We start from the raw sequence: 18,022 nt of genomic DNA on the forward strand, positions 1-18,022 counted from the left end.
TTGTGATGGAGAGGATATGGGTTCAGAAACAGCTCAGCTCAAATAGGATGCTGAGACTGTGACCATGCTGGTCCAGCCCGAAATGGTTGCTGGCAGGGGAATGGAATCGGTGACAAGATTATGGAGTATGTGACCGGGTGTGAAGACCGTGGCTTTGGTGTTATCCATGTTTAGCTGGAGGCCATTGCGGTTCATTAAAGACTAGAGTAGTCTGACAACACAAACCGTGGAGGTAAGACGAGATAGCAAGATAGAGCTGGATGTTGTGTGGAAGCAAGATAGAGCTGGATGTTGTGTGGAAGCTCACCCTATGTCTGAGAGTGATCTCGCCAAGGGACAGCGCATAAATGTGAAAGGGGGGATTCTGGAGGTTACAGTCCTGGGAATGGGAAGGGAAACAATTGCATGTATGAGAGTGGAACCAAGCAACGGCGGTCCCACTGAGCTGGATAATGAAGAAGGAGGATGATGTTGTCAAAGGCTGCCGAAAGGTTGAGGAGGTGTTAATGCGCCATGATCACAATCACAGAGGATGTCATTTGTGACTTTGGTTAGGGCCATTTTGGTGGTGAGAGGGAATAAAACCTGATTGGAGAGAGTCACACAGTTGGGGGACTGGATGGACATGGATTTGGGAAGTGACAACACATTCATGGACTTTGGAGAGGAAAGGGAGATTTGAGATGGAGCAGTAGTTTGCAAGAACACAAGGCTCAATGGTGGGGTTTTGAAGGGGGGGGGCGAGGACGGCAGTTTTGACAGGAAACCATCGACCTGAAACATTGAAGGGTCATCGACCTGAAACGTTAACTCTGTTTCTCTCGCCACAGATGCTGCCTGACCTGCTTCATTCATCATTGGGCTAGAAACATTGATTAATTAAGAAAGTTCTCCTGTACACATTTTAAGAATTCTTCACCCTCCTTGCCCTTTACTCTGGTTTTTCCCCAGTCTATATTAGGGTAATTGAAGGCCCTATTACTACTATTATGAGCTATAGTAACATTAATGGTTCATTTTTAGCTTAATTTTTACTTTGTATGTCTGGGTAAGAACCTGGATGAAAATAACAGCTCATAATCTCCTAGAAAAAATGAGCATTTTACTTAGGAAACAAGTTGCCTTTGGCGTTGTGTACATATGGAGAACAAATTTTCTCATCCATTGTGGGATGGTAATTTTCTTTTATAATCTTAAATAATTACAGAAATTTATAATCCCTTAGTATCAAAGTGTGCCTTGAAAAATACGGTTTTAACAGGACAATTATGTATGTTTCAACATTGTTACTGTACCTTTTGCCTAATGTATATTCAGCTTTGGACTGCTTGGTTATATTGTTCCCCTCCCCACCCTCCCTCCACTCCTAGTCAAGCAGTCAGCAAGTACTGGCTTCTGTTTTGGGTGCAAGGAATTATGAGAACTCCAGGGTGATTCATCAGCCAGTGTTTCTCTTTTGTTTCTTGCAAGAAAGAGACTGATGTCTTTTCAGCTACTTCCTCTGACTGTGGTTCGAGATCATAAGAGCAAACCTGTTTTCTGTTGAAGCACTACAATATCATCCCTCACTACAGATGTGATTTCATTTTGAATACTGGGAAGTAAATTTAAGTGGAGTAGAATTTGTTGAGTTTGACCTGGGATTAGATTCTGAAGTCGATTTGCAGCAATGTTGTGGAATCTATGAAAGCTTTACTAAAATTGAGTTATTTTTTATATGTGATCCAACTTGAGAAAGATTGATCAATTAGGTGATTGAAATGTTGGAATCGAGACAAATAACCTTGAAGCTAATTATCAAATTAATATAGGAATAATATTTCAGAATATTATTTGTGACATGTTGACAATAGTTTAATTTGCCAAAAATGCACCTTTATTAAAATTTCAATATTAATGATATTCAACAATGTCAAATACAAAACTATACCTTGGAATGCATTTTTTTTTAAATGAACTTTAAAGTGGAGTAGCACTCCAGCTGTATTACAAGACTGACATTTCCCCAGTAGCAGTCTGTAATTGACTGCATGTTACCTTTCAACCACATGATTCCATTTCCCAGGCTGCATGTGGTACAGTTAACAGAAGCAAGAGGCTCTCATTTGACTTATTTCAACTGACTTGCAGGTAGCGCTGCCTGTAGTAGATTAATTCCCAATTGTAAAAATGCACTATTTATCTATGATTAGTGTAGTGTATGTACCTTGAAGAAGGAACTATATTCTGCAGCCCCGTATACTGCAGTACCAGTAGTGACCACCCCTGTATATAAGCCTGTGTAGTAACTTTGTATAGTAGTTCCAGTTTTGTCTCCATTCAGTAAACACCTGTTATAGCCAACTTCTGCAGTCCGTGTCTCAATTACACACGGACATTACATTGGCGACGAACAGATCCGAACTTACCTACAGTTCTGCACCACCTCACGGGGATCCATCCCTGAAGCGAAGTTATTGGAGGTTGAAGCCAGAAGGAAGAAACCCAAAAAGAAAGGAAAAGAAAAAAACAGAGGAAACGGGCGTCGACCGTGGGCAACCGCCCTCTGATTCATTTAATTCGAAGATTTGCAGGAGAGGCTGTCGAGAGCTGGGCTTCGGTCTCCAGTCTATGGTGTTCCAGCTAATCGGGCTGGTGGCAGGTAGTACACTGACCCTTCCTGGGCTGCGGCGGGCTAGAGCTCGATCAGGTGGCTTTTCAACGGGGCCGAGCAGCGTTGTCGGGAAAGAGGAGAGAGAGGGTGGAGCACACAGGGTGAGGCCGGTGCTACGAAGCCGGGCAGCGTGCAGACCCGAGAAGAGGGAGGAAAGTGTCCCATAGGGTCTGCTCTGACGACGGGAACAGTAATTAAAATAAAGGAAAAAGAAGTTAGAAGCGCAGAAAGCCGCGAGGAGCTGCAGTTGCCACGGGGAGAGCGGCGTTGGCAGCAGCGCGGGGGGGAGCGCGCGAAGACCATAGGGCGTCGCCATCAAGGCATAAAAACGCCAGCAAAAGCGCTGGCAGCAGCGGAAAAGACAGCGCGGGAGGTGCCATTTTGTTCAATCGGGGAAGAAGGCAAAACGCGGGAGGCGCCATTTTGTTCAATCGGGGAAGAAGGCAAAGCGCGGGAGGTGCCATCTTAGATCTCCAAGATGCCGAAGGCTGGCAATATCACTGCCTTCGATAATGAAATAGAAGACTGGACCACATATGTGAAAAGAGTCGAAGTATATTGCAAGGCAAATGAAGTAGCCGATGAGAAAAAGGCATCGGTACAACTAAACTTAATGGGCGCAAGAACATACGGCCTATTGCGGAACCTGATCACTCCAGTCAAACCGATGGGGAAGAGTTTTAACGAAATTGTTGATATCCTACAGGAACACCTAAATCCTACACCGCTGCTGATAGCAGAAAGATTTAAATTCCACAAGAGAAATCAGCATAAAGATGAGAGCAATGCTGATTACCTCACGGAACTACGCAAGCTATCGAAGCACTACCAGTTCGGAGCAGGACTGGCAGATACCCTACGGGACAAATTTGCCTGTGGACTCCTGAGTGAAGGAACCCAGAAGAGGTTACTCTCGGAGAAAGAGCTGACGCTAGATAAGGCTTTCAGCGTGGCAGTATCGTACGAAGCAGCAGCAAGGGGAGCTGCGGAAATACAGCAAAAGCCACAGGAATACGGCACCCATGAAATGACACGGGGATTTGAAAAATGTTATCGCTGCGGCAGAACAACCCATGACCAGAAGGACTGCTGGTCCAAGGACAAAACATGTAGGCAATGCGGAAAGATGGGACACATTGCACAAGTTTGCAGGTCCGGGAAGAAGACTAACGACAACAAAAAGACTACTAAGGAAAAGTACAGGGAAGTACAAAAGATGACGGACAGTAGTTCCGAAGACCAGAAGAGCGATAGTGAATCCAGGAACAAGAGACTAAGCTGTCTCAAACTACACAACGTAATCGCAAAAGAGGATCACCGAACCATTTGGGTCACCCTCACGATAGCAGGGTCCCAAGTCAAAATGGAATTGGATACAGGATCAGCCCTGACCGTCATGAATCGACGAGACTACGAGCGGCTATTCTCACACATACCCTTGAAAGACACATCCATTGTCTTGAAGACACATACGGGGCAGAAAGTATACCCCAGAGGGAAAATAAGGGTGCCTGTCGAATACAACGGCAAGGAAATACAGAAATTGTATCTGTACAATACTGCAAGATAGTGGACCACCGTTATTGGGACGTGAATGGATCAGAAAGATAAGTTTAGACTGGCACTCCATTCAGGCACTGACTGTGGCTGGTAAAAAGGATGACGACGTCACACCTGGACGATTGTCAAAAATCTTAGCTAACGCTAAAGAGGTATTTCAACAAGAACTGGGAACTCTTAAAGGCGTAACCGCCTCGATAAAAATAGAAGAGAATGCAATTCCCAAGTTTTTCAAAGCAAGACCGGTACCGTATGCAATTCGCCCAGCCGTCGAGGCAGAGCTGGAGAATGCAGGCGTGTTATCTAAGGTAGACTGGAGCGGGTGGGTGACGCCCATCGTTCCTGTCATGAAGAAAACGTTAAACAATAAGTCTGAGGAGCCAAGGAAGGTTCGCATCTGTGGGGACTTCAAGGTGACGGTGAACCCAGTCCTTCACACAGTACAGTATCCTCTTCTGAGGATAGAAGATATTTTCGCCTCACTATCTGGAGGGAAACGTTTTACAAAAATTGACCTAGCGCAAGCATATTTGCAGATGGAGGTTGAAGAATCCTCTAGGAAATATCTCACGATAAACGCTCACAAAGGTCTTTACCAGTATAATCGACTGGTATTCGGAGTAGCATCAGCTCCGGCGATATGGCAAAGAGCGATGGAACAAGTCCTGCAAGGGATTCCGGGGACTCAGTTACTTGGACGACATCCTAGTGACAGGTGAAGATGACAGTGAACACCTTGCCAACCTAGAGCAGGTGCTCACTAGACTAAGAGAACATGGGCTACGAGCCAATCGCCCCAAGTGCGAGTTTTTTAAGAAACAGATATCGTATTGTGGCCACGTGATTGATGAAGAGGGGTTACATAAGTCCCCTGACAAAATTGAAGCGGTAGTTAAGGCTCCAGCGCCTGAAAATGTGTCGCAACTGAGGTCATTCCTCGGATTGGTGAATTACTACCATAAGTTTTTGCCGAATTTGTCCACAATTCCTGCACCCACTGAACGCCCTGCTCCAAACTGGAGTAGCATGGAAATGGAGCGATGCATGTAAGCGGGCCTTTCAGAAGTGTAAAGGCCTGATCACTTCAAGAGAAGTATTGGCTCACTACAACCCATCACTACCGATAAGACTGGCGTGTGATGCGTCTCCCTACAGCATTGGAGCGGTACTGTCACATAAATCCCTTGATGGTTCAGAGAGGCCGATAGCTTTTGCGCCACGCTCGTTAACTGCAGCCGAGCGTAACTACGCCCAGATTGACAGAGGCCCTCCGCCTGGTGTGGGGGGTGAAGAAGTTGAATCACTACCTGCACGGTCAGAAATTTGCTCTACTAACTGATCATCAACCTCTTGTCTCCATTTTCAACCCTAAGTAGGGCGTCCCGATAATGACAGCACAACGGCTACAGAGGTGGTCCCTTTTCCTAGGGGCACACCAATATGACATCGAGTACAAAGGAACTAAACAGCATGGGAATGCTGATGGATTGTCGCGCCTATCGTTGCCAACGGTGGAAGAAGCACCTGCAGTGGATCCTGTGGAGATATTCCACTCGACCATAGTCAAATGTCTACCTGTGACGAATGCAAACATAGAAAAGGAAACCCGAAATGACCCGACACACTCCAGGGTCTATGATTTAACAGTGAAGGGATGGCCAGCACATGGCGAACCACTGTTGCCAGCATTCTCGCCGAGAAGAGAACAGCTGTCAGTGTGCCGAGGAACCTTGATGTGTGGATCCAGAGTAGTAATTCCACCCAAATTGAAGGATAGAGTGCTCAATGAGCTTCATGAGGGTCATCTGGGAGGGGTAAAAATGAAGAACATAGCCAGAGCGTTTGCGTGGTGGCCGGGAATTGATAGAGAAATCGAAGAGATGACCAAGAGCTGTACAGGATGCCAGAAGGTCCAAAACGCCCCACCACAAGCCCCTCTACATCCATGGGAGTGGCCCTCATCTCCATGGCAAAGGGTACACATTGATTTTGCTGGTCCATTTATGGACTCGATGTTTTTAATTGCGGTGGATGCACATTCAAAGCGGCCAGAGGTGGTAAAAATGTCCTCAACCACCACAGAAAAAACTATCACAGTCTTACGAACCATATTCGCCAGAAATGGGCTGCCTGAACAGATTTGCTCCGACAATGGACCACAGTTTGTGTCTGAAGAGTTCCGGAGGTTCTTAAAGAACAATGGTGTTAAGCATTACACATCCGCCCCATATCATCCAGCCACCACTGGATTGGCTGAGAGGTTCATTCAAACATTCAAGAAGGCTATCAAGGCAATGTGTAATGAAGACATATCCCTACAACACAAGGTGGATAACTTCTTGTTTGCCGACCAGAATGCGACACGTGGTTACCAACCAAACTCCAGCCATGATGTTCTTCAGTCGAAGACTAAGATGCCGCTTGGATTTGGTTAAGCCAAACATCAGAGGTGATGTGGAGAACAGGCAGTTTCAGAATATGAATGAAAGGCCGACCAGGAGTTTTAAGATAGGTCAACCAGTTTTGGCCCGGGACTACCGCACAGAGAAATGGCAGCCAGGAACGATCTGCACACGGCAAGGACCTCTAATGTATACCGTGGACGTTGGAGAGAGCATTGTAAGACGCCATGCTGACCAGATTCTAGAGTCACTGGAAAACGTCAAATCTACACCACGATCCTATACACCTGGTGATGAAACCGAAGTACCAATTGCATCTACCTCAGAATCGGTGATATTGGAAGCAGACGAACCAAACAACGACGTTGATCCCGAATCAACTTTGCCAGAAGAACCTGATACCCCAAAGAGGCGTTATCCGGACAGAATCAGGAAGCCTCCTCAAAGACTGAATTTATAATTGATTAACTTTAGCTAATGTATATAGCAACTGTAATTGTAAATATGTTATTTAATTATTAATCGAATGTTATGTACTGTTTAACTAAAAGGGGAGGAATTGTAGTGTATGTACCTTGAAGAAGGAACTATATTCTGCAGCCCCTGTATACTGCAGTACCAGTAGTGACCACCCCTGTGTATAAGCCTGTGTAGTAACTTTGTATAGTAGTTCCAGTTTTGTCTCCATTCAGTAAACACCTGTTATAACCAACTTCTGCAGTCCGTGTCTCAATTACACACGGACATTACAATTAGAAGTCTAGCATCTATGGCATCCATCGTGCCTCCATGTCACAGATGCAAAGTATATGTAATACTTGCACATGATTGGTTTGAATATCATATTCACAAAAAGTAACAACATTTTGTATCACAAATGGTACTAAATCAAAATTGAAGTCTTAGGCTTTTTAAAAACAATAGATTTGTCATTGTTTGCTGACCTTGATGACATATCCTCTTAAGGGAAGAAGCTGGGATTTACAAGGAGCTGCTAATCTAGAGACAAACTATCCTAAGCTGTGGGTCAGCTGTGGCTCAGTGGGTAGCTACCTCGCCTGCATTAGAAGGTTGTGGCTTCAAGTCCCACTCCAGAGACTTGAGCACAAAAATCTAGACTGACACCCCATTGCAGTACTGAGGGAGTACTGCACTGTTGGAGGTGCTGTCTGTCGGATGTGACATTAAACCGGAGCCGTCTACTCTCTTAGGCAGACGTAAAAGATCCTATGGCACTATTCGAAGAAGAGCAGTGGAGTCATCCCCGGTGTCCTGGTCAATATTTATCACTCAATCAACATTACTAAAACAATTTATTTGGCCATTATCATATTGCTGTTTGTGGGAGCTTGCTGTGTGCAAATTGGTTGCCGCGTTTCCTACATTACAACAGTGACTACACTTCAAAAAGTACTTCATTGGGTGTATAGCAATTTGGGACATTCGGTGGCCGTGAAAGGCGCTCTAGAAATGCAAGTCTTTCTTCGTTAAGCAAATATGTCTACTTTTCCCCCCCCCCCCCCCCCCCCCGCCAACCCACAGAGTACACGGTGACCTTAGAAACAGGCTATGTTAAACATAGCTCTGCTTTGGCAGCAGATAGCTTTATTAAAGTTAAACCCTTTACACTTATTTGGAAAAGCTATCAAGATATAAACACTCCCTCACTATTATAAAATACATTTTGCCAGTAGTTCATTACACTTGCCCACAGGCATTCTATGGGATTTTGCACTGGAACTTACTGTAAATCAAAAAGCCAAAACGCCATGGCACCCTCTACAGGGGATCTGGGACCTGTGTGAATAAGGCAAGCAACTATGTATCTCCTTAACCAATCAGATTGAAGAATCGTTACAGGAACAAGGATGTCTTGCTGCAGTTGCACAGGGCCTTGGTGAGACCACATTTTGAGTATTGTGTGCAGTTTTGGTCGCCTTATCTAAGGAAGGATGTTCTTGCCATGGAAGGAGTTCAGCGAAGATTCACCAGGCTGATACCTGGGATGGCAGGAATGACGTATGAGGAGAGATTGGGTCGATTGGGCTTGTACTCGCTGGAGTTTAGAAGAATGAGGGGATCTCATTGAAACTTATAAAATTCTAACAGGACTGGACAGACTAGATGCAGGAAGGATGTTCCCGATGGTCGGGGAGTCCAGAACCAGGGGTCGCAGTCTAAGGATAAGGGGTAGGCCATTTAGGACAGAAATGAGGAGGAATTTCTTCACCCAGAGAGTGGTGAACCTGTGGAATTCTCTAGCACAGAAGGCAGTAGAGGCCAGTTCATTAAATATATTCAAGAAGGAGTTGGATATATTTCTTAAGGCTAAAGGGATCAAGGGGTATGGGGAGAAAGCAGGGACCGGGTACTGAATTTGGATGATCAGCCATGATTGCATTGAATGGCGGAGCAGGCTCGAGGGGCCGAATGGCCTACTCCTGCTCCTATCTTCTATGTTTCTATGTTAATGACCAGTAAACCAGGAAGCGTCAGTTAGAATATTTAATTCAACGTCAAATCGGGTACAGAAAGCAAAAGAGGGAAAGAAAGATGCGAATAAGAGAAAAATTTACATATTTAATTTTAAAAAAATTCTCAAACAATAATTAAAATCTGAAGGAGTAAGACTCTACACTTGTAAATATCAATGTTTAGTGCCAGAGAGGTTGTTTGGCTATAATTAAGACTTAACTCACCATTAAAAATTTACTTATACTGGAATGGACAAGCCCTAACTTTTTAGAATGGTTACAGCATAGAAGGAGGCTATTCGGCTCCTCGGGCCCGTGCCGGCTCTCTGCAAGAGCACGTCAGCTAGTGCCACTCCCCTGCCCTTTCCCTGTAGCCCTGAAATTTTTTTTCCTTCAGGTACTTAACCAATTCCCTTTTTGAAAGCCACGCAAACCAAGCACTAGGGTTTATTTCTGGAGGGATAGAATTGAAAAGTAGTGAAGTTATGCTAAACTTGTATCGAACCTTGGTTAGACGACACTTGGACTACTGCGTACAAAGGCATCAAGGTGTATGGGGAGAGAGCGGGAATATGGTATTGAGATAGAGGATCAGCCATGATCCTATTAAATGGTGTAGCAGGCTCGAAGGACCGAATGGCCTACTCCTGCTCCTATTTTTCTATGTTTCTAATTCTGGTTGCTATATTATGAAAAGGATATAGAGGTACTGGAGAGGATGCAGAGAAGGTTTACAAGGATGATACCAGAAATGCGAGAGTATACCTATCAGGAAAGGATGAACAGGCTGAGTCTCTCTTTTGAAAAGAGAAGGTTGAGTGGTAATAGAGGTCTTTAAAATTATGAAAGACTTTGATAGAGTAGACACAACGAGAGTGTTTCCACTTGTGGGGAAAAGCATAACTAAAGGCCATCAATATAAGACAGTCACCAAGAGATTAAATAGGGAATTCAGAAGGAACTTCTTTACTCAGGAGAGTGGTGAGAATGTGGAACTCGCTACCACAGGGAGTGGTTGAAGCAAATAGTATAGATGCATTTAAGGGAAGCTAGATAAGCAGATGAGGAAGAAGGGAATAGTGGGTTATGCTGATAGATTTAGAGGAGAAAAGACGGGAGGAGGCTCGAGTGGAGCATAAACGCCAGCATGGACTGGTTGGGCCGAATGGCCTGTTTCTGTGCTGTATATCCAATGTACCTCCACCACCCTTTCAGCAGTGCATTCCAGATCCTAACCACTCACTGCGTTAAAAAGTTCTTCCTCATGTCACCTTTGGTTCTTCTGCCAATCACCTTAAATCTGTGTCTTTTGGTTCTCAACCCTTCTGCCAATGGGAACAGTTTTTCTCTCTCTACTCTGTCTGGACCCCTCATGATTTATGAACACCACTATCAAATCTCTAGTGAATTTAGTGGGTATATATCCCGTAAGTACAGCAAATTCACACTGTTCCATGTATTTCAATGCGGAGTCTCTCAGCCAGATACTGGTATAGCGCAGCTTCTGGAGGAGCAGGGCAACTCAGACAGCAACTTCCTGATTTCCTTGTTTAACTGCGCCTGTGCAGTCACCAGAAGTTGCTGTCCGATTTGCACTTTAATGATGGTGAGCACTGTTAGCCTCACCATGATTTCTACATCAAAAGCCGGCCCATTGTCTGTTGCATAGTATACTGCTCGTGTCGTTTTAAAACCATATACTCAATTTACTATGAGTATTGCCAAAATAAAATTGCTACTGCCAGAGGCATTTTTTAATAGTTTTTGTTGATAGACTTCATTCTATAAAATTCTACTCCTACATTCTAGTCATAGCTATACAGTACTGCAAAGGCTCGTATCAGTTTAGAATTTTACCTGTGATTATCTTAGTGTTGTCGATGATGTTGTTTACAATAAGCTTTTTTCCTAATTAGCCTTACCAATTAAAATGTAATCAAGTAGATATAAAATGAAACCATTGTACTATATTAGAAATTTTAATCATAATTCTCAAATATTGACAGATATCTGTCAGAAGAGGATGTCCTGGATAAAGAAAATCCATTTGTTCAACTAGTGAGTGGAGTAATATGGCTCCTGCGAAATGGCACTATTTATATTAATGAGAGCCAATCGGCTGAGTGTTCAAAGACCCAGGAAACAGGTACAGTACAAGAGTCAAAACTCATGGTTTAATGAGTAAAGACAATGAAAATGTATTTAAAAATGTTGCCGTGAAATCCAAATTTATTGCATTGTTCCAAAAGCAACGAATCCTAAACTCTGTGTAGCCTTTTTTTTGTTTACCACAAACATTTCTTTAATGCTGCATTTAATTCTGATAAAATAAAACATTTTAAGCAATGTGAACTATTTATTTTTAGAAAAACAGTTGTATGTTTTTTGAGCATGCATTTTAGCCTTTGCATTCTAGCTTTGGGATGTGACGCACACAGTATTCGGTGCTGCAGTCTCAATGCTATGAAACCGTTTACACCACAGTTGATTAAGCAGAAATCAGTATTAAACATTAAAATTGCCAATTATTTCAAAAATTGCTGAAAACAATTTTTACAGCAGCACTTTGTTTTGCATCCTAAGCAGAAATTTCCAGAAGAACCATTTATTCCCACTCACAGAAATCACAGAAGAAATCTAAATTGAGATCTTTATGGATGTTTACTCTGATACCTGGTTTGAAGCATATAAAGGCCTAAAAATTACTGTGTGCAAGCCAATTTAACCTATTTAAAAGGGCTATATTTATGTCTATGTAGTGGAAGATATTAATACAATATGAATGTGTTAAGTACTCAATTGCTAATATTACATGCACTTCTAGGCTGTAAGTTTTGTGGCTAATCAGCAAGGTTGAGTAACCCAAACCAGTGGATGTGGTGCATTTGGACTTTCAGAAGGCATTCGATAAGGTCCCGCATAAGAGATTAGCGTGCAAAGTTAAAGACCACGGGATTGGGGGTAAGGTACTGTCTTGGATAGAGAACTGGTTGGCAGACAGGAAGCAAAGAATTGGAATAAACAGGTCTTTTTCCGAGTGGCAGGCAGTGACTAGTGGGGTACCGCAGGGATCGGTGCTAGGACCCCAGCTATTCACAATATATATATATATAAATGATCTAGACGAGGGAACTAGATGTAATATCTTCAAGTTTGCAGATGACACAAAGTTGGGTGGGCGTGTGTGCTGTGAGGAGGATGCCAAGAAACTCCAGTATAATTTGGACAGGTTGGGTGATTGGGCAGATGCATGGCAAATGCAGTATAATGTGTATAAATGTGAAGTTATCCACTTTGGTGGCAAAAACAGGAAGACAGATTATTATCTGAACGGCAGTAGATTGGGAAAAGGGGAAGTGCAACAAGACCTGGGTGTCCTTGTGCACCAGTCGCTGAAGGTAAGCATGCAGGTGCAGCAGGCAGTTAAGAAGGCAAATAGTATGTTGGCCTTCATAGCGAGAGGATTCGAGTACAGGAGCAAGGATGTCTTGCAGCACGGTGGCATAGTGGTTAGCACTGTTGCCTCGCAGCGCCAGGGACCCGGGTTCAAATCCGGCCTCGGGTGACTGTCTGTGTGGAGTTTGCACATTCTCCCCGTGTTTGCGTGGGTTTCCTCCGGGTGCTCCGGTTTCCTCCCACAGTCCAAAAGATGTGCGGGTTAGGTTGATTGGCCATGATCAAAATTGACCCTTAGTGTTAGGGGAGATTAAATACATGGGGTTACGGGGATAGGGCTTGGGTGGGATGGCTGTCAGTGTAGGGACCGGGTGCTAGGGTTTGGATGATCAGCCATGATCTCGTTGAATGGCGGAGCAGGCTCGAAGGGCCGAATGGCCTACTCCTGCTCCTATCTTCTATGTTTCTATGCTGCAGTTTTACAGGGCCTTGGTGAGACCACACCTTGAGTATTGTGTGCAGTTTTGGTCACCTTTATCTGAGGAAGGATGTTCTTGCCATGGAGAGAGTGCAGCAAAGATTCACCAGACTGATACCTGGGCTGGCAGGAATGACGTATGAGGAGAGATTGGGTCGATTAGGCTTATATTCGCTAGAGTTTAGAAGAATGAGGGGATCTCATTTGAAACTTATAAAATTCTAACAGGACTAGACAGACTAGATGCAGGAAGGATGTTCCCAATGGCGGGGGAGTCCAGAACCAGGGGTCACAGTCTAAGGATAAGGGGTAAGCCTTTTAGGACTGAGATGAGGAGGAATTTCTTCACCCAGAGAGTGGTGAACCTGTGGAATTCTCGCTACCACACAAGGTAGTTGAGGCCAATTCATTAAATATATTCAAGAAGGAGTTAGATATATTTCTTAAGGCTAAAGGGATCAAGGAATATGGGGAGAAGGCAGGGACAGGGTATGGAGTGTGGATGATCAGCCATGATCTCATTAAATGGCGGAACAGGCCCGAGGGGCCAAATGGCCTACTCCTGCTCCTATCTTCTATGTTTCTATGTAACAAAAAGACTTCTTCAGTTTAACAAACTTTTCACTTTTAACTTTTTTAAATTAATGTTTTGCAACTTTTCTGTAGGAAGTAATTAATACTGCTAACAAAATTGCTTTTGAATTAGTGCAGCTTTAACTTTTTTAAAATATTTATGCAGCTTAGCTCGAAGAGTTCTATGATTGTTTTATATATACCATTAGTGTAGCTCAATAGAGAAACACTGATCAGGAAAACAGAATGGGTCATTGAATGTCAGTCACTTCTATTTTGCTTGCATTGCAGGTCCAATATGGTGTGTCACACCACCCAGTCTATCACCTCAATACCTGAGCTGATTTGCCTATTCTGTCTGGCAGTGACTGCCACCTGTGAAAATGGTTTAGATAATGTTGTGCAACACCCTCTAACTTCGATGTTCTATGTCACTTTGGAATAGTAGGGGGTAGAAGTTATGCTACAGCTATACAAATCCCTAGTTAGACCACACCTGGAGTACTGTGTTCAATTCTGGGTACCATACCTTAGTAAGGATATATTGGCCTTGGTGGGAGGCCTTAGGTTTGATTTGATCGAAGTTTTCAAGATATTAAGGGGAACTGATAGGGTAGAGAGAAACTATTTCTGCTGGTTGGGGAATCTATTTCAATTTTTATTTGTCACATAACCAAATACAACAAATGAAATCCAGTCAGTGAAATGCTTTTTTCTTAACGAGCCGAGCGCACCAAGCAGCAAAGGACACTTAGCTGCTGGTACGCACGGAGCCCGCAAGGACGGCAGCCATCTTCATCGGCGCCATCACAATAGGGTCCGCTCTCGCCTCGCTCCGCCTTTCCCGCACTCCTGCCCGACAATCTTCAGCCGCCGTGGTACCGACGTCCCGGGGCCTGCTTCTCCCTGGCTCTCCTTCCACCCGGTCTGACCTCCGAGCCTCCCACGGTGTCCGACCTTCCAGGGCCTGCTTTTCCCGCCCTCGGTCCGCTGGCCTAGGACTGGGGGACATGGCCTAAACATTAGAGCCAGGCCTTACAGGAGTGACATTAGGAAACACTTCTACACGCAAAGAATGGTAGACATTTGGAACTCTCTTCCGCAAATAGCAGTTAATGCTAGGTCAGTTGTTAATTTCAAATCTGAAATTGATAGATTTTTGTTAACCAAGGTATTAAGGGGTATGGGGCAAAGGAGGGTATATCCTGCCTGTAGTGGACCTGCCTTTAGGCAGGTTAGGTCACAGATCAGCCATGATTGCATGAAATGGTGGAACAGGCTCGATGGTCTAAATAGCCTACTCCTGTTCCTATGTTGCTAGTGGGGTGAAAATTGTGCCTGTAATTCCCTCATACGTTACTGATCTTAATTTGGGCCGAGAAGCAGCAGAGCAATGGAAGAGATCAATATTTTGTATATCTAACAAGGAATAATGCAGTGCTAGATCTGGTTCTGGATAATGAATCAAGTCAGTTAAGTGACCTGAAGGTAGAAGAACACTTGGAGAAATTGTGAACATATACAAATTAAGATCACATTAAAAAGAAAATCGTTGAAGATAAAGGTGTTGGGTTGGAAATTAAGTAATTTGAGTGTAATAAAAGGAGACCTAGCCCTGATTTATTGGTTGAAAATGGTCATTGCCCGATACTTATGAGGCACAAATATTACCTGCCGCTTGTCATTCCCAGCCTGTATGTTGTCCAAGTCCTGATGTGCTGAAACAGCTTGGCTAAGGGAGGCAGGTCCACTACAGGCAGGATATTGTCAGGCACTATGGGGTTTGGGATATTTGAAGAAGGCTGAATCAGATCATCCACTTAGCACCTTTGACTGAAGACATTTACAAAAACTTCAGCCTTGCCTTTTCCCCTCACTTTCTCCCTCTTAGAGGGACAATTTCCTCCCTCTTAAAGGGAGAACTTTCATCTCTGAGTAGCTTGAAGACTTGGAAAGACTGATGTCAGATGCCCAGACTGTTGTCCAAGTCTGGACTTCCACTGAAATGCCCGGCTCCTTGCCCAACTCTAAGATCACTCACTTCTTCCTAGGCCTGCCCACCTGGTTCCCTCCCCCACAACTCCAGGGAATGATCACCATATCCCCTCATTACCAGTTTGGGCCTCCTGCTTTAACCTGCTGACTTTCTGTTTGGCAATAGCACATTTAGAAACCATTAGTTTACTAATATATTAAAATGTGGCTCGCACTCTCGGGTTCAATTCCTGACCAGTGTTGAATTTCCAGGCCTAGAAATTGGATATGGCCTGAAAATGGATGGTGTCATGTCCAGGCCCTGTTTAGCTGCGCCGGGTCAAAGTGGTCAAGGTAGCATACAAAATTCATGCTGACTGCTTATTTACATGATTATAGTGCTGATCTCTGCACAAAACACGCTGCTAATTGGCTTACCGCTCAACAGGTGGACCAATATTGGGTGCAGTCTAATTGCTAATAATATTTGGCCTAGGATTTCTCCACTACTTAAAGGGGAGGTGCTTTGATGCAGCAACACCTCATTGTCGTTCTATTTGGAGCTCCACTTGGATTCAGTAGTGAACTTGCAAGAGATCGCTGAGCAGCAGCAGAGGGAAAGAGCTAGTCTGTTGTCAGATGTGGCTGTGGAGGCAGTGGTGGTGGCTGTGGAATGCAGGCGGGCTGTCCTCTTCCCGCAGACTGGCAGGAAACCATCTGCCCATACATCTAGAAGGCTCTGGTAGGAGATATCGGCATACGTGACAGCCAACAGTGTGATCCCCAGATCATGGATACAATGCCGCAGGAAATTTAATGACCTCACATGGCAGATCAAGGTAAAAGAAGGCTTCAACAAATGCTGTATCCCAGCATCTGCACCACAAGCCTCACACAATGCTCAATGCACCACACCCCCATAACTGACCTAACAGCAATCTCTAGCTATCACCACACATATCTCACAATCATAGTTTCACTTCACCCTCACAACCTTACCACTGCTGCAACACTCGCATCCACATCTCACATCTTTCACACGCTGGGAGCTATTCAAGTATGGCAGGCACATCACCCAAACACATTGCATCACACTCACTGACACATGCCCCTTTCTCTTGCAGGTTAAGGTCGCTCACAATCACTGGGAGCAGCGGCAGACAGGTGGGGTGCAAGCCACAATACAGGCCTTGAGCCAACTGGAGGAGAGTGTGCTCGACATCATTGGAGGGGAAGTCACCAAGCCCGTGGCGAAGTTGAAGCCCTTGGGGACAACAGTGGTATGCTCATTCCTAATCCTCCTTCTCACATCCCACTTCCCCCTCATTCCACAATCTCTTCTCACTTACAAGCTGCTGATGCTGTATGCATGGATATCTTGCTTTCCCCACCTCCCTCACCACTACCCAACTCTTGTGCTTTTCTGCTGTCAGATAACCAAGAGCTGCCAGCTGCAGAGCCTGTCCCTAAAACCATGGAGGAGAGCAAAGGAGAAGAAGGCAGACCTTCACTGCATCTGACACTCGCAGACAACAGCTCATAAATTGGCACTGCGCGGAATTTAGAGGGTAGTGTAGATGAGGGGATCTGCACATGGCGATATACTGGACGTGAGTGCACTTCAGTAAGGTTAGGGGGAAAGGGCAGCTTGCGCGCCAGCTACCCGGAGGGAAAGTTCACGCGCGAGTTCTGCTGCACGCAACTCAGATGAGGACCTCAATGGGGCAGCCTTCAGAAGAGGAGTGATGAGCATGCACACTAAATTGCTAGGTGCAATGGCAAGCTGGCCAGAGAGCCCCTTGGCGAGGTTAAGGAGAATAGTGGAATCCGGTTCCAGCATTAGCTGGGGCTTTGCGCAGAGCTTGGAGCCCATGATTTCCAATCTGGAAATAATGGACAACTCCAGGAGAGACTGTGTCGACCCAGACATGATGATGCGTGTGATGGGCGATGTCGCAGCTGTCATTGCAGCACAGGCGGAAGTGACCCGACGTCTCACTGCAATGGAAGTGCAGACTGCTGTCCTGCAGGCTCAGCTTGCTGCCACGCAGGTTCAGACTGTTCTTATGTAGTCTCAGCTTGCTGCCACCCAAGCTCAGACAGCTGCTATCATGGCTGGGTTTACCAGTGTCAAACACGGCTTGCAGGGTGTCGCAGCAGCCCAGCAATCTGTCCTCCAACAGATTGCTAGGAATACTTAGGTGCCGCATCAGGGGAGTGGCAGTGGGTCTGTGGAGCAGGAACCTGCTGTCCTCTCTCAGGATGACAGCATTCCTATTCCCACCACTGCCACTCTGCCATTGCCCTTGCCGCTAGCCTAGACTGCTGCCGCCCATGCCGAGGTGGTGCAGTCTACAGCCAGGCCTTCTAGGTCCAGAGCTGGTCGAGGTCGTCCTGCAAGGCCAACTGAAGTCTCCCTCACGGAAACTCCGCAGCCTTCCACCAGCCATGCTGGAGCCACTGGGGGAGCACTACGTAGGAGCATCAGAGCAGGAAAGGGCACAGTAACGAC

The 18,022-nt window shown here is 45.1% G+C and overlaps 1 protein-coding gene across 1 annotated transcript in view; it reads left to right on the forward strand.

Moving 5' to 3' along the window:
- Positions 1-18,022, forward strand: part of nagpa (N-acetylglucosamine-1-phosphodiester alpha-N-acetylglucosaminidase) — a 126,452-nt gene that overhangs the window by 42,421 nt on the left and 66,009 nt on the right. The window contains exon 3 of the mRNA XM_085992622.1: positions 11,096-11,235. Within this exon, the coding sequence (XP_085848748.1) occupies positions 11,096-11,235 (140 nt within the window). The remainder of the gene's footprint in view (positions 1-11,095; positions 11,236-18,022) is intronic.

This window comes from Somniosus microcephalus, chromosome 7 (assembly GCF_052327205.1).
Source record: "Somniosus microcephalus isolate GS21.2 chromosome 7, FLI_Smic_1.0, whole genome shotgun sequence".
Lineage (NCBI taxonomy): Eukaryota > Metazoa > Chordata > Chondrichthyes > Squaliformes > Somniosidae > Somniosus > Somniosus microcephalus.